Genomic DNA, 17,519 nt, shown 5'->3' with positions numbered 1-17,519 from the left:
TGCTGTTTTTTTGTGTTTGGTTGGGTTTTCTGAGACAGGTTTTTTACTATGTAGCCCAAGCTGTCTTCAAACTTTCAATCCTCCTGCCTCAGCCTGAATGCTGAATTTATAGGCATGTGGCATTGTGGCTGGCTCTCCTGTTTTCTTTTAAATATCTTCATGGTTTTTTATTCAGACATANGTTTACTATCTATCCGGAACTGATTTTGTGTATGATTGCAATATGGATAAAAGTTTTCTTTCACANAGCCCCATGTATCAGAATATCCCGCCTTTCCCCTCCACACAGGAAATACCTTTGTCATAAAGCAAGTGGTCGNGTTTGTATAGGGTTTTCCCTGAACTTTTTTATAGACACAGCTGCCTAAGATTTGGGGGGAGGGCGGAGTGGGGGGGTTTGCACTNACTCTCTGAGTTAGTTTGAGCAGAATTAATACAGTATCAAGTCTCTAGTTTTTGGACATGTTATATCCTTCCACTTAAGACATGTTTTGCTTTTGTAAATATACTTGATAGTTTTTAGGTAGAGGTTTCACTAACCTTCCAAGAAAGCAAGTTAGGTGAAGACCATTTGTGCCATTCCCCAGACCAGCTGAGAGTGCACTTTTGAAGANGTTGATGACAGAAAGCTGCAGTCAGCTTTAAACGATGTGGTTTCAGGGGTTCTTTTCATGATGGAGGGAAGGGACCTGANGGGGTGGCCCAGAGGGTACAGAAAGAAGGAATAAAGGCTACTGTGGGGTCATTTTGAGGAAGGGTATTTTGTTTGTGATGTCACCTGATAGCAGGACTACACTGTCATAAGCACTGTGCCCTTGCCTCTAGGCGGTGTGGAATGGTTGCGGTCCGGCTTGCTGCTCTCCTGGACTCCAGCCTGCATTGGGAAGCCTTGGTTTGTTTTAGCAGAGTACACTTCGCTATTTTCTCTGCTGGAGATAATGTCTCTATATCCATTCTTCAGTTTCAGTCTCCCCTTCCATTTCTGAGTTAGGTTAGGGTTTAATAGAAAGCAGCTCTGCTACAAAATATTTTTTATTCCTATAGACTCACTCATATGTGTGCGTGACACACACANGGGCGCACACACATGCACACATTCTACAACAGACTTGACTTCTAGTTATCTTCTGTCTTAGTCAGGGTCTGACTAACGCATCCTCCACCATCCCAAGTAGCTGGAGCCCCAGGTGTGTCCACCACACCAGTTCTTCCATGGACTCTTACAGTACGACTGAAAGAACATTTTTTGAATGGATATTTAAGAACTTCAAGCTTAAGTTACAGAAAGGTNTGACTGGTTCATGGAAACAAACTTAGTTTTGCAGGTTAGTAAAACTGCCCTGTTCAGGAATGTTTGTGGTGTCTTTGCATGAAAAGATTTTAACACATACAAAGAAAATTATGTGTAGAGAGAAAGTTACAAGCTACCTACAAATTATGATGAACTTCAGAAACTGAACAAACGGCCACAAAAGCCCTAGTATTTTTCACTGTAATATTTACAGTAAGGAAGTTGGTTTGCCATTCCATTAAATAGAGGATGTGTGCCAGCTCCCTCCCNGTAACAACTGTCGGAGCCTGTCATCTCACAGAGAGAGGAGGCATGCTGGTCTCTGCTTCAGAGGTTGCACTCACGAGCAGTTGCCATATTGCTGTTGGACCTGTAGCAGGGCAGCTAGTGCTCATGTTGTGGCTGGAGTACACACACACACACACACACACACACACACACACAAAGAAAGGTCAGCCCAAAGTCCCACAGTCCCCTGCAAAGGCACAGCTCCTCCTAGGAGCCTAAAACTTTGGACCCCTTAAAGGTTCAGCCATCTCAGTAATGCTCCCATCTGGTGCCAAGCCCTTAGCACCTGACTATAGATCAAGCCCTCTAAAACCATGAGCTGAAACAAGTCACTCCTCCTTTAAAGTGGTTTGTGTCAGGTATTTTTGTCCCTGATGGGGGGGGGGGGACTAATACAAAGTACAGTGGATACTATGATACTAATGTAGTGCCCTCTAGCTAGTGTGTTTTATAGTGTTTTTACTTTCTTCTTTAACATATCCTTGTGGATGCTGGATTCACAGCTCAGCCGTAGTGTTTGCCCAGCATGCACCGGGCCCTAGAGCCCATCCCCAGGGTCAGTTATGTGCCAGCTTTGGAGATTTGATTTGGAAGCACAGTATATTGCTAGGTGAAAATGGATTAGTTTAACTCCTGCCTTGAATCTTTTAAAGATGCACTAAGGCTTANCGTGGTCTAAATATGGTCCTTGAGCCTCCAGATCAGGGTCAACAGTCAGCAGAAAGATTGCCAGTCNCCCCCTGATGGCTGCACTTAAGAAGTACCAAGCTCATTCATGGCTCAGAATGTCTAGTCAACAAACAGTGGGGTCCTGAAAACTTGGTTCTCTTTGCCACTTAATCTACTTTTTCTGGATCATCTTCTCTGCTTGATAACAGTAATTACAGTAGTTAACCTTTTTTCAAGAATTTTCAGTGCAGTGGGCATTACCCTGCCTTTCGTATGAGATTGTCATTAAATCCTCTAAAACTGCCCTGTGAAAATATTACTGGTCTATCCTACTGAAGGGGAGGGAGGTCAGGGTCACATCAGCCAATAAATGGCAGAGCTGACACTGAGATCCAGGCTGTGTTCTAACCTGGGACCTGAACTGTATACTNGACACTCAGTTTTCAGCAGCTCTTCTACAAAATATTTTAGAATTTGAGAGCCATGTTACCCCCTCATTCTGAGGCTAGCCCATCACAGGTGGTTTCTGTTCTCGTGGGTGCCTCTTCTGTCCCCTGTGTGACTCTGCCTTGTGCTTACAAAGCTCACCCCTGGGTGTCGCCTGCTGCCCATTGATCTGCTTTTTCCTTACCTTCCAAGTCACCTTCTAAGAAGACGAAAGCAGGGTCAGTGTGTCGTTTAAAAGCACATGATTTCCTTGTAGTTTGCACCAGTTGGGGCTTGCGCTCTAGCTTCTCTTGGAGTCTGGCCCTTGCCTATCTCTTCAACTCCATACCCCCACCCCCACCCCCACCTCACTGCAGGATCCAGCTTACCTGAGGTTTCTTTGATCTGCCTCTGATCTCCCAAGTGACCCAGATCCTCAAGCCTCTGTATGCACTGGCCTGGGTTGTGAGTTACATGTTGATGTTCTTGTCCTGATGTCAGCCTACAAGGAGTTTCAGCACAGGGACTCGCTCCTCGGCCTTTCAGACCTCACACAGGGCACTGGTGACGCTAGTTAGGGGAGCACAGTCCGGGGCGACTGAGAACAGCACATGGGGGGGGAGGTCTCTCCTCAGCAGTGGGCTAGGATATCTATCAGAATAACCAAGCCATCTGAGGCCCCTGCAGAAACACAGCTGTGTGTAGCAAAGGGGAATCTTTGTGGAGGAGCTTCACACAAAGTTGAGATCCTCAATCGCCCAGGCCTGTGAGTCTGGACACCTGGGCACAGCCATCCACATGAAGTCAGCACTGGACGTTACAGTGTGCAGCCTTGGACTCAGCACTGACTCCTCTGGGCCTTACTTTCATGAAGAGAGTCTAGGAATGTGTGTGTTTTGAACATTCCTTTTGATACAGGGACATCAACTCTGCTTGTCATTTCTTTCCTGATGAATTCCCACTCGGTACAAATAACCTGAACCCTGCCTCTTTTCCCTTTCAGCTTCAGAACGAGTTGGAGAAAGTTGAAGGGGACAACGCGGAGCTGCAGGAGTTTGCCAACACCATTCTCCAGCAGATAGCCGATCACTGCCCTGACATTCTGGAACAAGTGGTGAATGCCCTGGAAGAGTCCTCCTGATGTGCTCCTGACAAGGAGGGTGACCAAGGAGCCAGAGAGGAGAACCTGAGGGACAGGTGTCTGAGCCACCTCCACACCAGACTCTGCCAGCTGCTTTGAATGTTGCCTGCTCAAGTCTCCCTGGTCTCCATGAAGAACTGCCCTTGGCATCAGCAGTAGAGAGCTGCGAGCTGCACTCTGCCCTTCCAGGAACAGGAAGCCAGAAGCCACTCAGCTCATCTGGAGCCCACTCAGATTCCATGCTCTGGGAGCTTGGAGCTGAAGCTTTAGCACGAGTGCTTCTCCTCAGAGGGTTACAGAGGGAGGGAGGAGGTGACCAGGGACAAAGAGAAGAACGAGTACTCCCCTCTGCGCCGGCGCTGCCCTCCTGTTTACCATCATGAGCCCCAGGTACAGGCCGGCTTCGTGCAGCTTAGCTCTCAGCCTGTTGCCTGTCTCACCTGCACTGCTTTTAGTTGACAGGAGAAGGATGTTCANAGTGGTCACCGTGCTCACTCTTCTTTAAGTCCTTTGATCTTCCCATGCTACATTGGTAGGCTAAATGTCTGACTGAAGAAAAGAGGGCTTAATTTGTAGGGCCCTCTTGTCACTGCCTGCAGTTTTGTTCCTCAGAAGCTGTCCTGGAGGGCCAGGCCGATTCCTCCTGAGCATCACCCACAGTGCTCTCTGCTCCCAACCCCTTGCCCCAAGCTGCTGTTGACCAGGGGTTGCTAGAGTATGTGACCCACTGCCCACCTCCTCAGCTTTACTCTCAAGGTACAGCCTTGTACCTACCTAGAAACTTCTTTTGGCACAACTGAGTTTGTCTTAATGCACACGCATTCCCTCCTCCAATTCATTTACTCAAAAAATAGTATAAAATGCCTACTGTGTGCACATCCATGTGCACAGTGCCATCCTTGGAAAAGCCTCGGATAGGGATGGTGTGGAAGCCCTGTGAGACATGCTCAGTTGAATCATGGCAGTTAACGCATACCTTCTCCCTTCCTTCTTTGCAGACCAGCATTCTTTGTTCTCCACCCTCATGGCATCTGTGGGCTTGGGTGAGCCACCTCTCTGCCTGGAAGGTCCCGTTTGGTAGGTCAGGATCTTTGCTGTCAGTGTTACTACCCTGAAACATGTTCGTTTGTGTCAGCTGCCTGCTTAACACAGCCATGCACACCTCATGGGCTTGGCCATGCTGCAATCAGATGCAGATCCCCCCCACCCCATCCCCAGCTGTAGAGGACAGCTATCAGATGGAGTCGGGCCCTAAGAGAGTGCAGCTCATGTCTAGTTCTTCATCCCTGAAGCAGACTCCTGACACTGCTGTCTTCTGATGAGAGGCTAAGGCCTCTCGGCCTGCATTTCCCCTTCTGCCCAGTTAACACTCTCAAAGGAATTTAATGTTGCCCACAAATCTCTCTTACCCTCAACCTAGGACATCATGCAGCCACTGCTGTCACAGTCACAGCCCTGGCTCCCCTTCTTGCCTGCCATAAAGTGTTCCTTTGTGTAGGATGCTGGAGAGAATTCCTCGTGAGGGTTTGGGTGGACTCTGCCATGAACCTCTCATGGAGGTGCTTTTGGAGGTCCCAGCCTGGCCACCAGGAATATGGAAATTAGGCTAAAAAATGATAATCATTGCTGCTCAGTTCTCTCAATTTTTTTAATTGTCCTATCCATAAATCCTTTAGAAGATCCCAGTATTTCAGGATAGGAAGGTTAGGGATATTACTTTATTCTCATAACATAAGGAACCACTACCTAGTAACAGCTTCACAGGCTACAGTGGAAATCAGAAAACTTAGAAGAGTCCAGGCCCACAGGAGTAGCCTAGCACTGCCACTGGCCAGCTGCTCTCCAGCTGTTCTGAGGGATCACCACAGACAGGCTTCCTTGCGTGTACCCATTTGGTGTTTATTAGCAGAAGTACCATCTGCCACCTTTACTAACTGCACACATGACCCACTCCACCCCTTCCTTCTCCATCAGGTCCCTCCAGAGAGGTTGCAGGAGCCCTGCAGGACACGTGCTTATTGAGAAGGCAAGTTTGTAAGGCAGACTGTGTCTGATCTCTGCACTATAGCAAAGGCTTCTTCTCCTCAGGGAGTGATCCTGCAGCTCAAGTGGCTCTGGAGACTGTGGAGCTAAAGTTGAACCATAAATGTAGTCTTTGTGGTCTTTGTGTTAGGCAAAGTTAATAGGGTATCTGGCATTGGGATCCTACTGACTCCATTCATTAAGCCAATAGTTACTAAATGTATAACTGCCATTGCACTATGACATGTCATTCCATGACTGTCTGCATGCACATGATCCTTAAGGTAGCTGGCCCTGAGAGCTCCCTGCAGGTTGGCTGAGATCATCCCTGTCTCTTCATTCCATCGTCAAGCCTCATAGCCTTCGCACCTAAGGTAAAGGTGGCCTCCCCCCAGGCCTTCATTGGCCTCCTCCAGGCTTTCCTCATTGGCCTCCCTCCAGGTCTTTGAAGAAGGGTCAAAGCAAGGATATGTCGCTATGTAGGGTATGATACCCACAGGCCTAAGTCCCAGCAGACCCCTTTGTCAGCAGTGTCTACCCCAAGTGACATCATAAAGATGATAGTAGGAAAAGAGGGCTAGAAGCCAACCTGGGGCTCCAGGCTCTGCATGCCTTAGTAGACTCTGTCCCCGGCCCTCATTGAGTGACTGGGATTAGCAAGTACTTAGGGACATTTAAGATGGAGAAGTCAGAGTGGGCTTTAGCAACTCAGCAATGCGGAGGGGCTCCTGCAATTCCCGCCAGCCTTTATTCTCACACTTGAGAAGGCCTGAGTGTACCTCTTCCTCACCAGTGGGCTTTAGAAGAGCACTGGAACAAGGAGAGCAGACTGGAACAAGACCAGCAATGGTGTTGGAGGTCACGCTATGGCTGGCCGTGTCCTGTCCCATCTGTTTGGCCTCCTGGGAAGAATGTGTTGGCTCAATTTCTTTCTCAGGAGAGATGAAGTCAGTCCAGATGGTTCTCACGTGCTACTGTCCTGCCCTCCGCTGTTGACACTGGGACTGGCTTGGCACCACACCCTCCTATGTNAACTGAAGCACAGACTCATTGGCCTCCCTCCAGGTCTTTGAAGAAGGGTCAAAGCAAGGATATGTCACTCGGTAGGATGTGATACCCACAGGCCTAAGTCCCAGCAGACCCTATGTCAGCAGTATTGGTAACTCTCAAGTCTGCCTCACCTCCTGCCTGCAGAGTCCTGGGAAAGGAGCCAGAGGGATGAGGCTGCACCACAGGCCTGTTAGGCACCCACCGTCACTGCCAGTCTCAGAGATTCTGACTGTTCAAAGACATGTTCTTCCTGTGAACCAAGAGGATGTTCAGGGAAAAAGAAAACATGTTTTACCTGGGGATTCTTCTGAACAAAATGGCTGTCTGTACTCTTTTTAACCAGAAACTTTCCAAACTTTTTAGTGTCAAAATTGTAACCAAGTGTCTCCTGATTCTTCCCAATGTGCTTGGCAAGTGCTGTGACCCTGTTGTAGGTATTTCTCCTCCTGCCTCTTCTGAGGAAGAAGTGACTTTAGGGTGATTGGAGGGAGCCAGTGTCTGTCTGGCTCCTGCCACCCTCTTGTTTCTCTGCTTGTTGATATTGTTTGTGTGATTCAGAGAACGGGGCAGTTACATTGTGTCCATTGTTGAGAATATTAAAATATTAAAACAGTAGTTATAGAACTAAAAAATTAAAGAGCTGTGTTTTAAAAGATGCAAACCCATCAATATCATGTTAACAAAGGAATTCAAGCTATGGGCAGCCTAGCTCCTCCCCCCCCAGGTCGGTGTGGTGGTAGCCAGGCCAGCCCTTGGGAAACACACTTACCACACCTGAGTTAGGTAACTGCCTGGGAACAAGAATCTGGGGCTCAGAGACTCTCAATTGTGTCAGGGTTTTCTCTACATCCTCAGGACCTCTGGGTAGGGGTTTCAAAGTTGGTGACCCCAGAACCACCCTCACCCTCACATTGGATCAAGCCTTGTGTGCCTAGTGCTACGTTGTGACCTGGGCTTGGGCCTGGAGCCCCTGCTTGCAAGGCCACAGGACCTCTTCCTGCCCACTTGGTGCTATCTCATCATGACCATCTATCAGGGCAGCCTGGGCTCCTGGAGCCTGTGGGCCAGGTGCCGTGGGTGGCCCTCAAGAGCTTAGTTCTCTCTGGCTCCTGATCCTAGATTTTTTTTTCCTTTGAAGCTTTTTAGACCCAGACTCTCTTGGCTCCAGAGATGTCAGAGTTAGGGAAGGAAATGAGCCAGGCTGAGGCGAGGAGATCTACCCCTATGCCACAGTGAGCACAGCAGCTCAGCCCCTTTCCCGCCACACCAGTATTACACCCATCCTTTAAAGCATCTAGTCCCACCTGAGGCACATGCCATTCAGTGGCCCAGCTGCCCAGTGCAGACTAGAAACCTAGGACGGGGATGGGAACGTTTCTCTGCACCCCTACTTTAGAAGAGGCATGTTGCACTTTAGTGGGGAACCTAGAATGTTGGGCACTGGCTTCCTGTAGCTTGAGTCCCTGTAGATAGCCATGGTGGCAGCCTGATGGCTTGTGTGAAGCAGCTGCAGCTGCTGCCAGCTGTGCACATGTGTGCAGCTCCTAGAGTCAAATTGCCGGCCTGATGATGACATCACAAAGACGTGTTCTGTTCAACTTTGCCTTGGTAATTATTGTAAACACTTTGTTCAATTTTTTTTTCTTTTTTTATTCACAAACTAAATCCATCAGGAAATTATAAACTTATTTAAAAACTGTGTGCTGCAGCCTTCTTTAGTCTATCCTAGTCTGGTCACATCCCTGTTGATGAGACTGGTTATGATCCGGAAAAGCAGGAGAAGACCAGCAGTCCCCAGCAGGCCATCTCCAGTGGCAGACTAGAATCAGAGCACTCTGTGTAGACTTGGCCAGCTAGTGTCTCTCTCGCACCTGGGGGGCTGGTCTCTGCAGAAGTGCACCCTTTGATTCCCACTCCAACTCTGATTAGCTTTCAAAGTCCGTTTTCAACTTCCTCCTTCCTTTTCACCCTATTCCCAAGCAGGTTGTCCACATCAGATCTGACTACATTATAAAAGCATCCATCACCCAGAAGAAATTGACACCAAGATGGCAGCGGAACAAGTGTGGCCAGAAATGGCTCCCACTTCAGGGATGTGTTCTGATGGTCACCTCAGATGTGGCCTGTGTCTGCATTATGAATACCAACAGTAAAAGTCAGGAGGCCCGTGCATAATCGTGGACACCATTGTCTGCTCTGGGACTTCTGAGACCTTGTGGCCATAAGTAATGTTCTGGGGCATTTACTGTAGGGTGCTCACATTCTGATTAACTTTTTATCCATACTGTTATAGGAAACAAGAAGAAAATCATGCTGAGCACAGCACAGTGGCTCATGCCTGTGCCCCAGTACTCAGGACTCTGAGGTGGGAAGATTCAGAGCTGCAGAGCAGCCTGGGCCACATAGTGAAACCTGTCTCACCAAGGTCTCTCTCTTCTATAGAAATCATGACATCTGACTGTTAGTCTGTAGGAATTGCGAAGTGAGAGAATCAAGCATTTCCAGGTCCTTTTCCTGGCAGAGCAGCTGTTTAGACATACTGCCAGGCAAAGGAGTACCTGGCCTTTTTTACCAGACTGAGGAGCAATGCTGCCCCTGGTTGCATCATGGGAAATAGTGATGTGACTAGCAGAATGAACACTGCGCTGCACAGCTTAAAGCCACAAGCCCAGCAGACCACACTACTCAGCAGTTTCCAGGGCTTCCCATTCATTTTTATTTTTTTAAACTAATATATTCACTCAGTTGTTGACCAGTACTTAGCTGCAAAGGAATGGACACCGATCACAGGCTTGCATATGGTACACATAAATCCATGTGGTACACACAGTCCCTTTTTTAAGTGATAATACAAGTGGACATGAGCATAATACATAATTATGTTTACCATTTTGAAAACTCCCTAAGCACATGGTTACTTTTCTGCATATCTTGGAGCTGCTTTAAAATGATCCAGCTGTGTGTGTATCAGAGAGATCAAGGAGTAGGACATAGCTATAGAAGATTGGCCAGGGAGTGGATGGGTGCTTGAAGCTGAGTATTGGGCTCTCAAGGTCTACCAGTAAGCCATGCTCCCTCTTGGGAGGTCTGTGTGAGATTTCCCTGATCAGCACCGAGAATCACATCTATCTACTGTGCTTTCCTGGTCAGTTCACAGGAGCCTCTTCCCCAGGACCAGGCATCCCATAATTCCTGTTGGAAACATCTAGATACAAAGACTAGTACTGTCAGATCGTTTGCTGTCTGCTAGGCTCTGATGATGGCTTGTCTCATCTCATCTCTACAGTAGTCGGGACACCCTGTTATTCATCTTTCAGATGAGACACAGAACTAGGATCTTAGGCCAGCCAGCCAAGGCATGACAGGGGCTCTCCAGCTGCTTTTCCCCACAACTGAGACTGCTGCTGGACCAGGGGGAGGAGAGTAATCCCAATGCCAGCTACTGGGGAGGCCCGGGGAGAGCAGCACTTTGCAAATCCTCAGGTTAGTCACTACAAGCTGAATTTGACCCCTAGGAGTGTCAAGTGATTGTCTCTGAGATCACATGGGCAAAAACAATGCAGAATGTGCATGGGTATCCAGGCTAGCCAGTGGCCTGTGTGAGCCTAGGAAGCACTGCTTGGGCGAAGAGCAATACCCAGACATGATGGCTACAGTGTGGCTTAGATGGTGGGATATGCCTGGGTACTAAAAGATCACTACTGTCCTGAATGTGTGGCCAGCTGGGGAGAACAACATCTCGCATCACCAGTCATCCACCCTGTGCATATATAGCAGTCCCCCAGCTCTGCAGGGCTGATAAGAAACTAAACGAGAAGAGGGGAAGAGAGTCCCTGGAAAATCAGTGCCTTGCTCTCTCTGAGGCTTGGGGAGGCTCTTGGTGCCTGGAAGGGAGAAGCTGCTAAGAGCAGTCCACAGCATCCCTGCACTGAGCAGTGACTGTCAGCACAGGGTCCATTGCCTGCCAGGTATGCAAGGATACATTTCTGGTAGAGAAGCTAAATAGCCCAGAGCTACACAGTCAACCAGGGACAGCCCTGGGTCACTCCCCTGTCAATGGATTTCTAGGTTGGTCTGGCTCCTCACAGAGCCTGTGTTTCTATCAGAGGGTCAGGGTCAGGGAATGGAACAGTTGCACCAGAGTCCTGCCAGCCTCAGAACGGGGAAGGCATGGGGCCAAATGCTGGCTGGCGGTCCAGAGGAAACAGAAATGATGGTTAACCTGCTCACTATCAGGATGAATATAGTCACATGGTCTCCTGCTCTGTTAGGCTTTGGACACCATTAATTTCCTGGAAAACCAGCAGTTAATTACTTAATGTCCTAGCCACATTTAGGCTAAACTTTACTGGGAAGGAATGATAGGAGCTGGTAGCACCTTGTCAGTGTTATTTGGTACCTAGATCACCCCTTTACTGTGTCAATGTGGGAGTAGACAATTACCCCCACAGCACACAATGGTTCATGGGGTACCTTGGCATGTTTGTGTGCCCCCAAAGTTCATGTGTTGGAAACTTCCAAATTTGTGTTGATGGTGTTAGAGGTAAGGCTTTTGGAAGACAATTCAGTGTGTTCATGAAGTTGGCATCCCATCATGGGGAAAAAGGCCCTAGCTGTCACAGGAACCATCACCAATGTGGTGTCTTCTGCTGTGTTAGCATGTACAAAGACCCTACCAGATACAAGAGGATGGCAGCCCCATCTGTTCAGACTTCCCAACCAAGCCAATCTTTCTTCCTAAAGAACTGCACTTCGACAGCATGTTACAGCATCAGCGAGTGGACTAAGACACAGGCACACAGAACACCCACAGCCATGAGCAGGCCCACTGTCGAATGCTATTCTCTCCAGGCTGGTTCTACAGCAGCTGGCTGACACTCCCACAAGGCCCTGCCTGCTAGGAGGAGCTGTCCCGAAGTGAGGCAGACAGAAGACTGGCCCTACTCAGACCAAGAACCAGACAGACCTTGACCATGAAGGCAGGTGCACGTGGAGCTCAGATGAAGAACAGGTTCCCAGCTAGGCTTTGCTGCCATCGAAGTGTGTGGCCTCATCCCTGGTTATGTCACTTAAAGCCTTTGACCTCCAGCCTTCACATGTCTGTAACATGCAAACAAAAGGATGTGCCACCTAAATGTCTCAGAGGTCCAGCATTTGCCTAGTGTGTGCTATCTGTGGGGTCCACTCCCACAACATCAGCGGGAGAGGATGCACGAGAAAGCATCAAGCCCGGGTCAATAAAAGGGTGTGCTTGACACTCAACAGTCATTTGTTATAGTAATTCACTTCAAAGCCAAAGCTTGCTTTGGAAACCCACGGCAACCCATGGAGATGATGACAATGTGCATTGCCCTTCAGGAAGGACACTGCTCTCTGGGCAGACCTGCTTCCTGCTTCCAGGGCCGCCTCGTGCCATCTGAAATCCCCCAAATAGAGAAATCAGCCAAGGATGAGAATGCTAGAGCCTAAAACATGAAGTTTCCCAGAGAAGGGAAGGGGACACCACCATCTTCCCTCTTATATGTCCCAGTCTGCCTCCTGGTGACTGTGGCCTGCTTTCCTGCAGTTCCCTGAGTGTAGGCCAGAGTTCCTCCCCCAAGGGACTTACATGCCAACAATCATATTGTTTCTGCTTTAGGAAGCAGGAAGCCCAGATGCCAATGGGCATGCCTGAGCATCAGGGCCTCACTGCCCCCATTTACAAGGATGGGCACCCAAGGATGCCTCCCCTGGCTTTCCATTGCTGTGACAAATGAGACAGAGGGACCCTGGAACCCAATGTGAGATTCTCTGGCCAGGCCATCCCATCATGGAGTTCTAGCCACAGCAATGCTGACAGCCCATTGCAACGTTTCCAAGCTCCCTGTGCAGATGCCAATGTGCAAGGATGCTTAAGAGTATTCACCCTTAGGCGAGCATAGCTGTTCACCCTTCAGCCACAGAGTAAGAGGCGCCTCGATCTCCGCCTCTCTCCTTCCAAGACAAGTAGCCTGCTTTCCTTCTCCCATCTCCTCGTTGACCACACACCCTTGTAAACAAGGACTGTTCTTTCTCCTGGTTCCTCCACGGGCCTATGCACAGATCTGAGCTTACCAAGCAAATAAAAGGACTTGCTTACCTGGAAACTTCCCAGTAGCTTCTTATCCCAACGTGTCCATTCCCTGCAGTTGGCTCAGCTTTTGCCCCGGCTTCCTGACGTCAAGTGGGAGATGCTGTCCGCCCCCCATCCCCATCCCCAGCCTGTGGAGCTCCTAGTAATGCTGCTGTGGTGGTGAGCCACAGGTGGAGCCTGTCTATCCTGATAAGCAGCTGGGAGGGAGGCAGCTGGGCTCTGACCCTGGTGCTCATGGGCCTGGGTAAGGCTCTCGCCATCTGGGGCCTCTTCTCCTCCCCTGTTCCAATTCTCTGAGCTTCCCAGCCAGCCCCCAGGAATTCCCACAGAGGTTTCTAAGAAGCTGAACCTGCCTTGAGGAGAGGGAACAACATCGTGGAATCCAGTGTGCAAGTAACAGTTGGTCTTCAGACAGTTTTGGATGTCCTGGAAACTTGCCAGGGATTGAAGTAGAACCAGCGTCCTCCTGAGCACGGGTGCGCGCAGCGTGGCACCCAGCGTATGTGCACAGCTGTGCCGATGCATGCACAAGAGGTGTCGGCCAAGCGAGGGTCTCCATATTAAGGAGGAAATGAATAAACAAGGTCAACATTTTTGTTTCCCTCCGAGGCTTGCAAAGAAGGTGTTAAGAGCACAAGATTTAAATCATAAACTTGGTTAAAAGGCGGACGGCCTAATGTGTGACTCTTGCCAACTTGGACGTGCTCCTTGGGGTAATGCTACACTGAGCTAATGCAGAAGGAATCGTGGGAGGAAAAGGCAGGCTGGGAGCAAGCCGCAGCATCAACCAAGGGCAGACCAGCTGGAGCCCAGAGGGCCTCGGTGCCTCTTCCTAGTTCCCCTCCTACAGTTCCCTTGATTGATAGAGTTTCTATTGGGCCTAAAGGACTTACTGCAAGGTAAGGGAGACACAGAGCAGGCCCAAATCACCCATGGAACAATTGCCTAAGGAGCAGGAAAGACAGCCAGCAGGCCTGCCAGCGGGACACATCACCTCTGTAGGCTCCCATTCTGTCTGTCTCTCTATCCACTTCAAAAGACAAGGCGCCTCTTCCACGGGTGCGGGAACTGTGCTCAGCATTGCACAAGGTGCATGGATGAAAGTGAGTTCCCCTGCTTGGATGGAAACTGAAACGAAGACATAGTCCTACAGTGACTATACTATTTGGGACAGGGTGAGGGTAGCCAGAAGAGCATTATAGGGCCAAGAGTCATGCTTCTCTCCAGCCCAAGTCTGCTCCACACTCCCCTTAATGGCCCTACCAGGCCCAGGTTCCACTCAGCCCAGCTTCTGGTCTTAGCACTTACTTTCCAACACTCAGAACTCATAAAGACATCTCTGCCCTACTAGGTCCCTGTGATTTTGTGTTATTGAATCTGCAGGCATTTCACCTTTCCCATCCTTGCCTGGGCAGACTGCTCACTCACATCCTTCCCTGTGCACCTGGAATGGGGACCATTCTGGTCTATTCCTTAAAAATAAATGTGAGCAGGGAGGTGGTGGTGCGCGCCTTTGATCCCTGCACTCAGGAGGCAGAGGCAGGCGGATTTCTGAGTTCGAGGCCAGCCTGGTCTACAAAGTGAGTTCCAGGACAGCGAGGGCTACACAGAGAAACCCTGTCTCGAAAAAACAAAAAACAAAACAACAACAAAAACCAAACCAAACCAACCAAAACAAAAAATACTATGTCTGCCATGCTCATGTCCCTTTTGAGACAGGGTTTCTTGTTGCTGCAGACTTGTTGGTTAAGTTGCCTCAGCCTTCCCAGCGTTGGGATTCCTGGCGCATACAACACCCAGTCTTTTCTGTGGGTGCTGGGGATGGAACTAGAGTCCTCATGCTTGTGCACTAAGCATTGTACCCACCGTTCTATGCCCTCGGTCCCCCCACTATTCACAGTGTGAGCGAGCCCCTCCCAGCTCTGACATGAGAAAGCATGATACCTCAAAACAGCCTTAGAGGAGCTGGAAGGATGGCTTGGTGGTTAGCTGTCTCCTGAGAGGCTCTGCCAGAGCCTGACCAATACAGATGCAGATGCTTGCAGCCAACCATGGGACGAAGATGGGGAACCCAATGGAGGAATTACGGGAAGGACTGAAGGAGCTGCAACCCCACAGGAAGACCAACAATATCAACCAATCAGACCTCCCTGGAACTGCTGGGGACTAAACCACCAACCAAAGAATACACATGGAAGGACCCATGGCTCCAGCTGCATATGCAGCAGAGGATGGCCTTATCTGGCATTAATGGGAAGGGAGGTCCTTGGTCCTGTGAAGGCTCAATGCCCCAAGTAGGGGAATGGCAGAGCAGTGAGGAGGGAGTGGGTGGGTGGGGGAGTTGGTGGGGGAGTACCCTCATAGAAGCAGGGGGTAGGGGGAGTGGGGTAGGGGCTTTGCGTAGGAGAAACTGGAAAGGGGATAGCATTTAAAATGTAAATAAGTAAAATAACCCCCCAAAAGAGCGCTTCCAGCTTTTACAGAGGACCAGAGTTCAATTCCCAGCATCCATACCAGATGGTTCACACTCACTTGTAACTCCAGCTTCAGGGCTTCTTATGTCCTCTTCTGGCCTCCGTGAGTACTTGCTTGCTAGTGTACCCATACATCCAGAACATCCAAAGAGACACACCCACACCAATAAATGTAAGTTTTTAATTTTTTTTTTTTTTTTTTTTTGGTAGCATGAGAACTATGAGGGAGAGAGTGAGTCTTGGTTCCTGGATCCATCTACACTGCTGCTCTGGCTTGTCAGGTCTTCAGGGAACTGGCCCTTTCTGCTTGCACAGAGCATTATCATACTGTGCTGTTAAGACCACTAGTCCAGCTTGGGAGTGGCCACGTAACTCTCCTGGGACTGGGTACCACTGCCTAGAGTCTGAAGCCCTGAATATCTGTCTGGAGCTTGGGTGGTGCTGAGAAGTTCTCTTTAACCTTTAGAATCACTTCCCAAATACATGTATTTGTAGGTAAATAAATAGCCCATGGGATTTCTGCCTCTCTCTCTCCCCAGGGCTTCTATTAAGGTCATGTATGTGAGTTCCTGTTCTTCAGAGTGGCAGCTGGAAAGGAGACACAGCTCACAGTGACAATGACCACTTGCTTGTGAAGGCACCAAGCAGAAACATCCAAGGGGCAAAAGACCCTGTATGTACCCTGCCTCCTTCTCACCCCACCCCCACTTCCCACCCTGCACCTGCCTGCCATGGAGCTCCTTGAGACTGTCCCATCTCATGCCTACAGAACCCTTGCCTAGCAACTGCCTCATTTTCTTTCCCTCATTTTTTTTCTTAGCACGTGCATGCACCCACACCCACCCACCCACCCACACCACCACAAAAAAAAATGTTTCTTCTCCTCCTCCTCCGTGCACAGTGATCAGGGCCGGGAAACAGACGGAAATGGTGCTGGACTGTAGGCCAGACTTCTCCTCCCCGCTAGGTTGTGGACCAGGGAGGATTGCAAGGTCAAATCTACTCCCAGAAGGGCCGCAAAGGAATTTCTTCTGGATGTCTGGTACATAAGTCCCAGCTGTTTGCAGCTGGGCTGAACTGGTGGAGGAGTTTCCTGAACAAGCCCCACTATTTATGTTCTCCCTCATCCCTCACCGGCTTGTTTGAAGATATGTTTATTTCCAGGTTTGCATCAGTCATTGCTGACCGGAGGAAACTCGAGTTACTAAAATAAGTCTTGGCCCTGCAGTCCACGCTGTGTCACCTCCCATACCCAAGCACAGAGTCAGCCCATCACTCAGAACCCACCTACCCTACCAAGTAATGCCCTCTATACCCAGCCACCTGTGACACAGTCTTTGATGCCTTATGCTAAGCACACTTCATGCGACTAGTATTTTCCTACAGTGGCCCTCTTAGGGCTTTAAGATGAAGTTAGAAGAATGGTGTTAATATGGCTACCTCTATAGGGATGAGCAACACACAGCATCCTTGATCAGTCCATGTGCCCCTCTACTGTGAGGTTTAAGGAGAAGGACAGACTTGCCATTGGGCTCGTGGGGAACCAGATACAAAGCCAGTCCATTGGAGCTTTCTGGGGATCGGTGTCCACACTGCACACTGACAATAAATAAAGCATGCATACTTCATGTCTGCTTAGTCATTGGCCTGTCAGCCTAAAGGCACAGCGAGAGAAGAATGTGAGGCTCAGAGCAGCTGTGCCCCTAAAGAGGGTCACCTGCCCTACAGTGTCAGATTAAATCTCCTGTTCCAAGCCTTGGCACCTCCACTCCTGCCTCCTCTTTGCATCCTCTCTGGATGCAGCAGCAGCTTGGGAGGATTCCTCAAAAACAAACCAGTACCAGGATCACCCTGNGCATCAGCAATCCCAGTCTTATGTGCCCCACAAAAGACTGAAGCCAAGTCCCAGAGATTCCTGCCTACCCATACTTACAGTACCATCATTCACAAGTGACCAGAAGATAAATTATGACCTACAGTGGCACTTCTTCCACCTTAAAAATGATTTTTAAAATGTTTTGCAAATACTGTAATGCCATTGAACCC

General features: G+C 49.3%; 1 protein-coding gene across 1 annotated transcript in view; it reads left to right on the top strand.

The window, feature by feature from the left end:
• Erc1 (ELKS/RAB6-interacting/CAST family member 1) overlaps positions 1–8,586 on the top strand; it is a 277,665-nt gene extending 269,079 nt beyond the window's left edge. The window contains exon 18 of the mRNA XM_029478247.1: positions 3,678–8,586. Coding sequence (XP_029334107.1) covers positions 3,678–3,815 — 138 coding nt within the window. The 3' untranslated portion in view covers positions 3,816–8,586. The remainder of the gene's footprint in view (positions 1–3,677) is intronic.
• The last annotated feature ends 8,933 nt before the right edge of the window (positions 8,587–17,519 follow it).

The sequence above is a fragment of the Mus caroli genome, chromosome 6 (genome assembly GCF_900094665.2).
Source record: "Mus caroli chromosome 6, CAROLI_EIJ_v1.1, whole genome shotgun sequence".
Classification (NCBI taxonomy): domain Eukaryota; kingdom Metazoa; phylum Chordata; class Mammalia; order Rodentia; family Muridae; genus Mus; species Mus caroli.
Note: the sequence above shows the minus strand (reverse complement) of the source record. Positions and strands in the feature narration are given on the sequence as shown.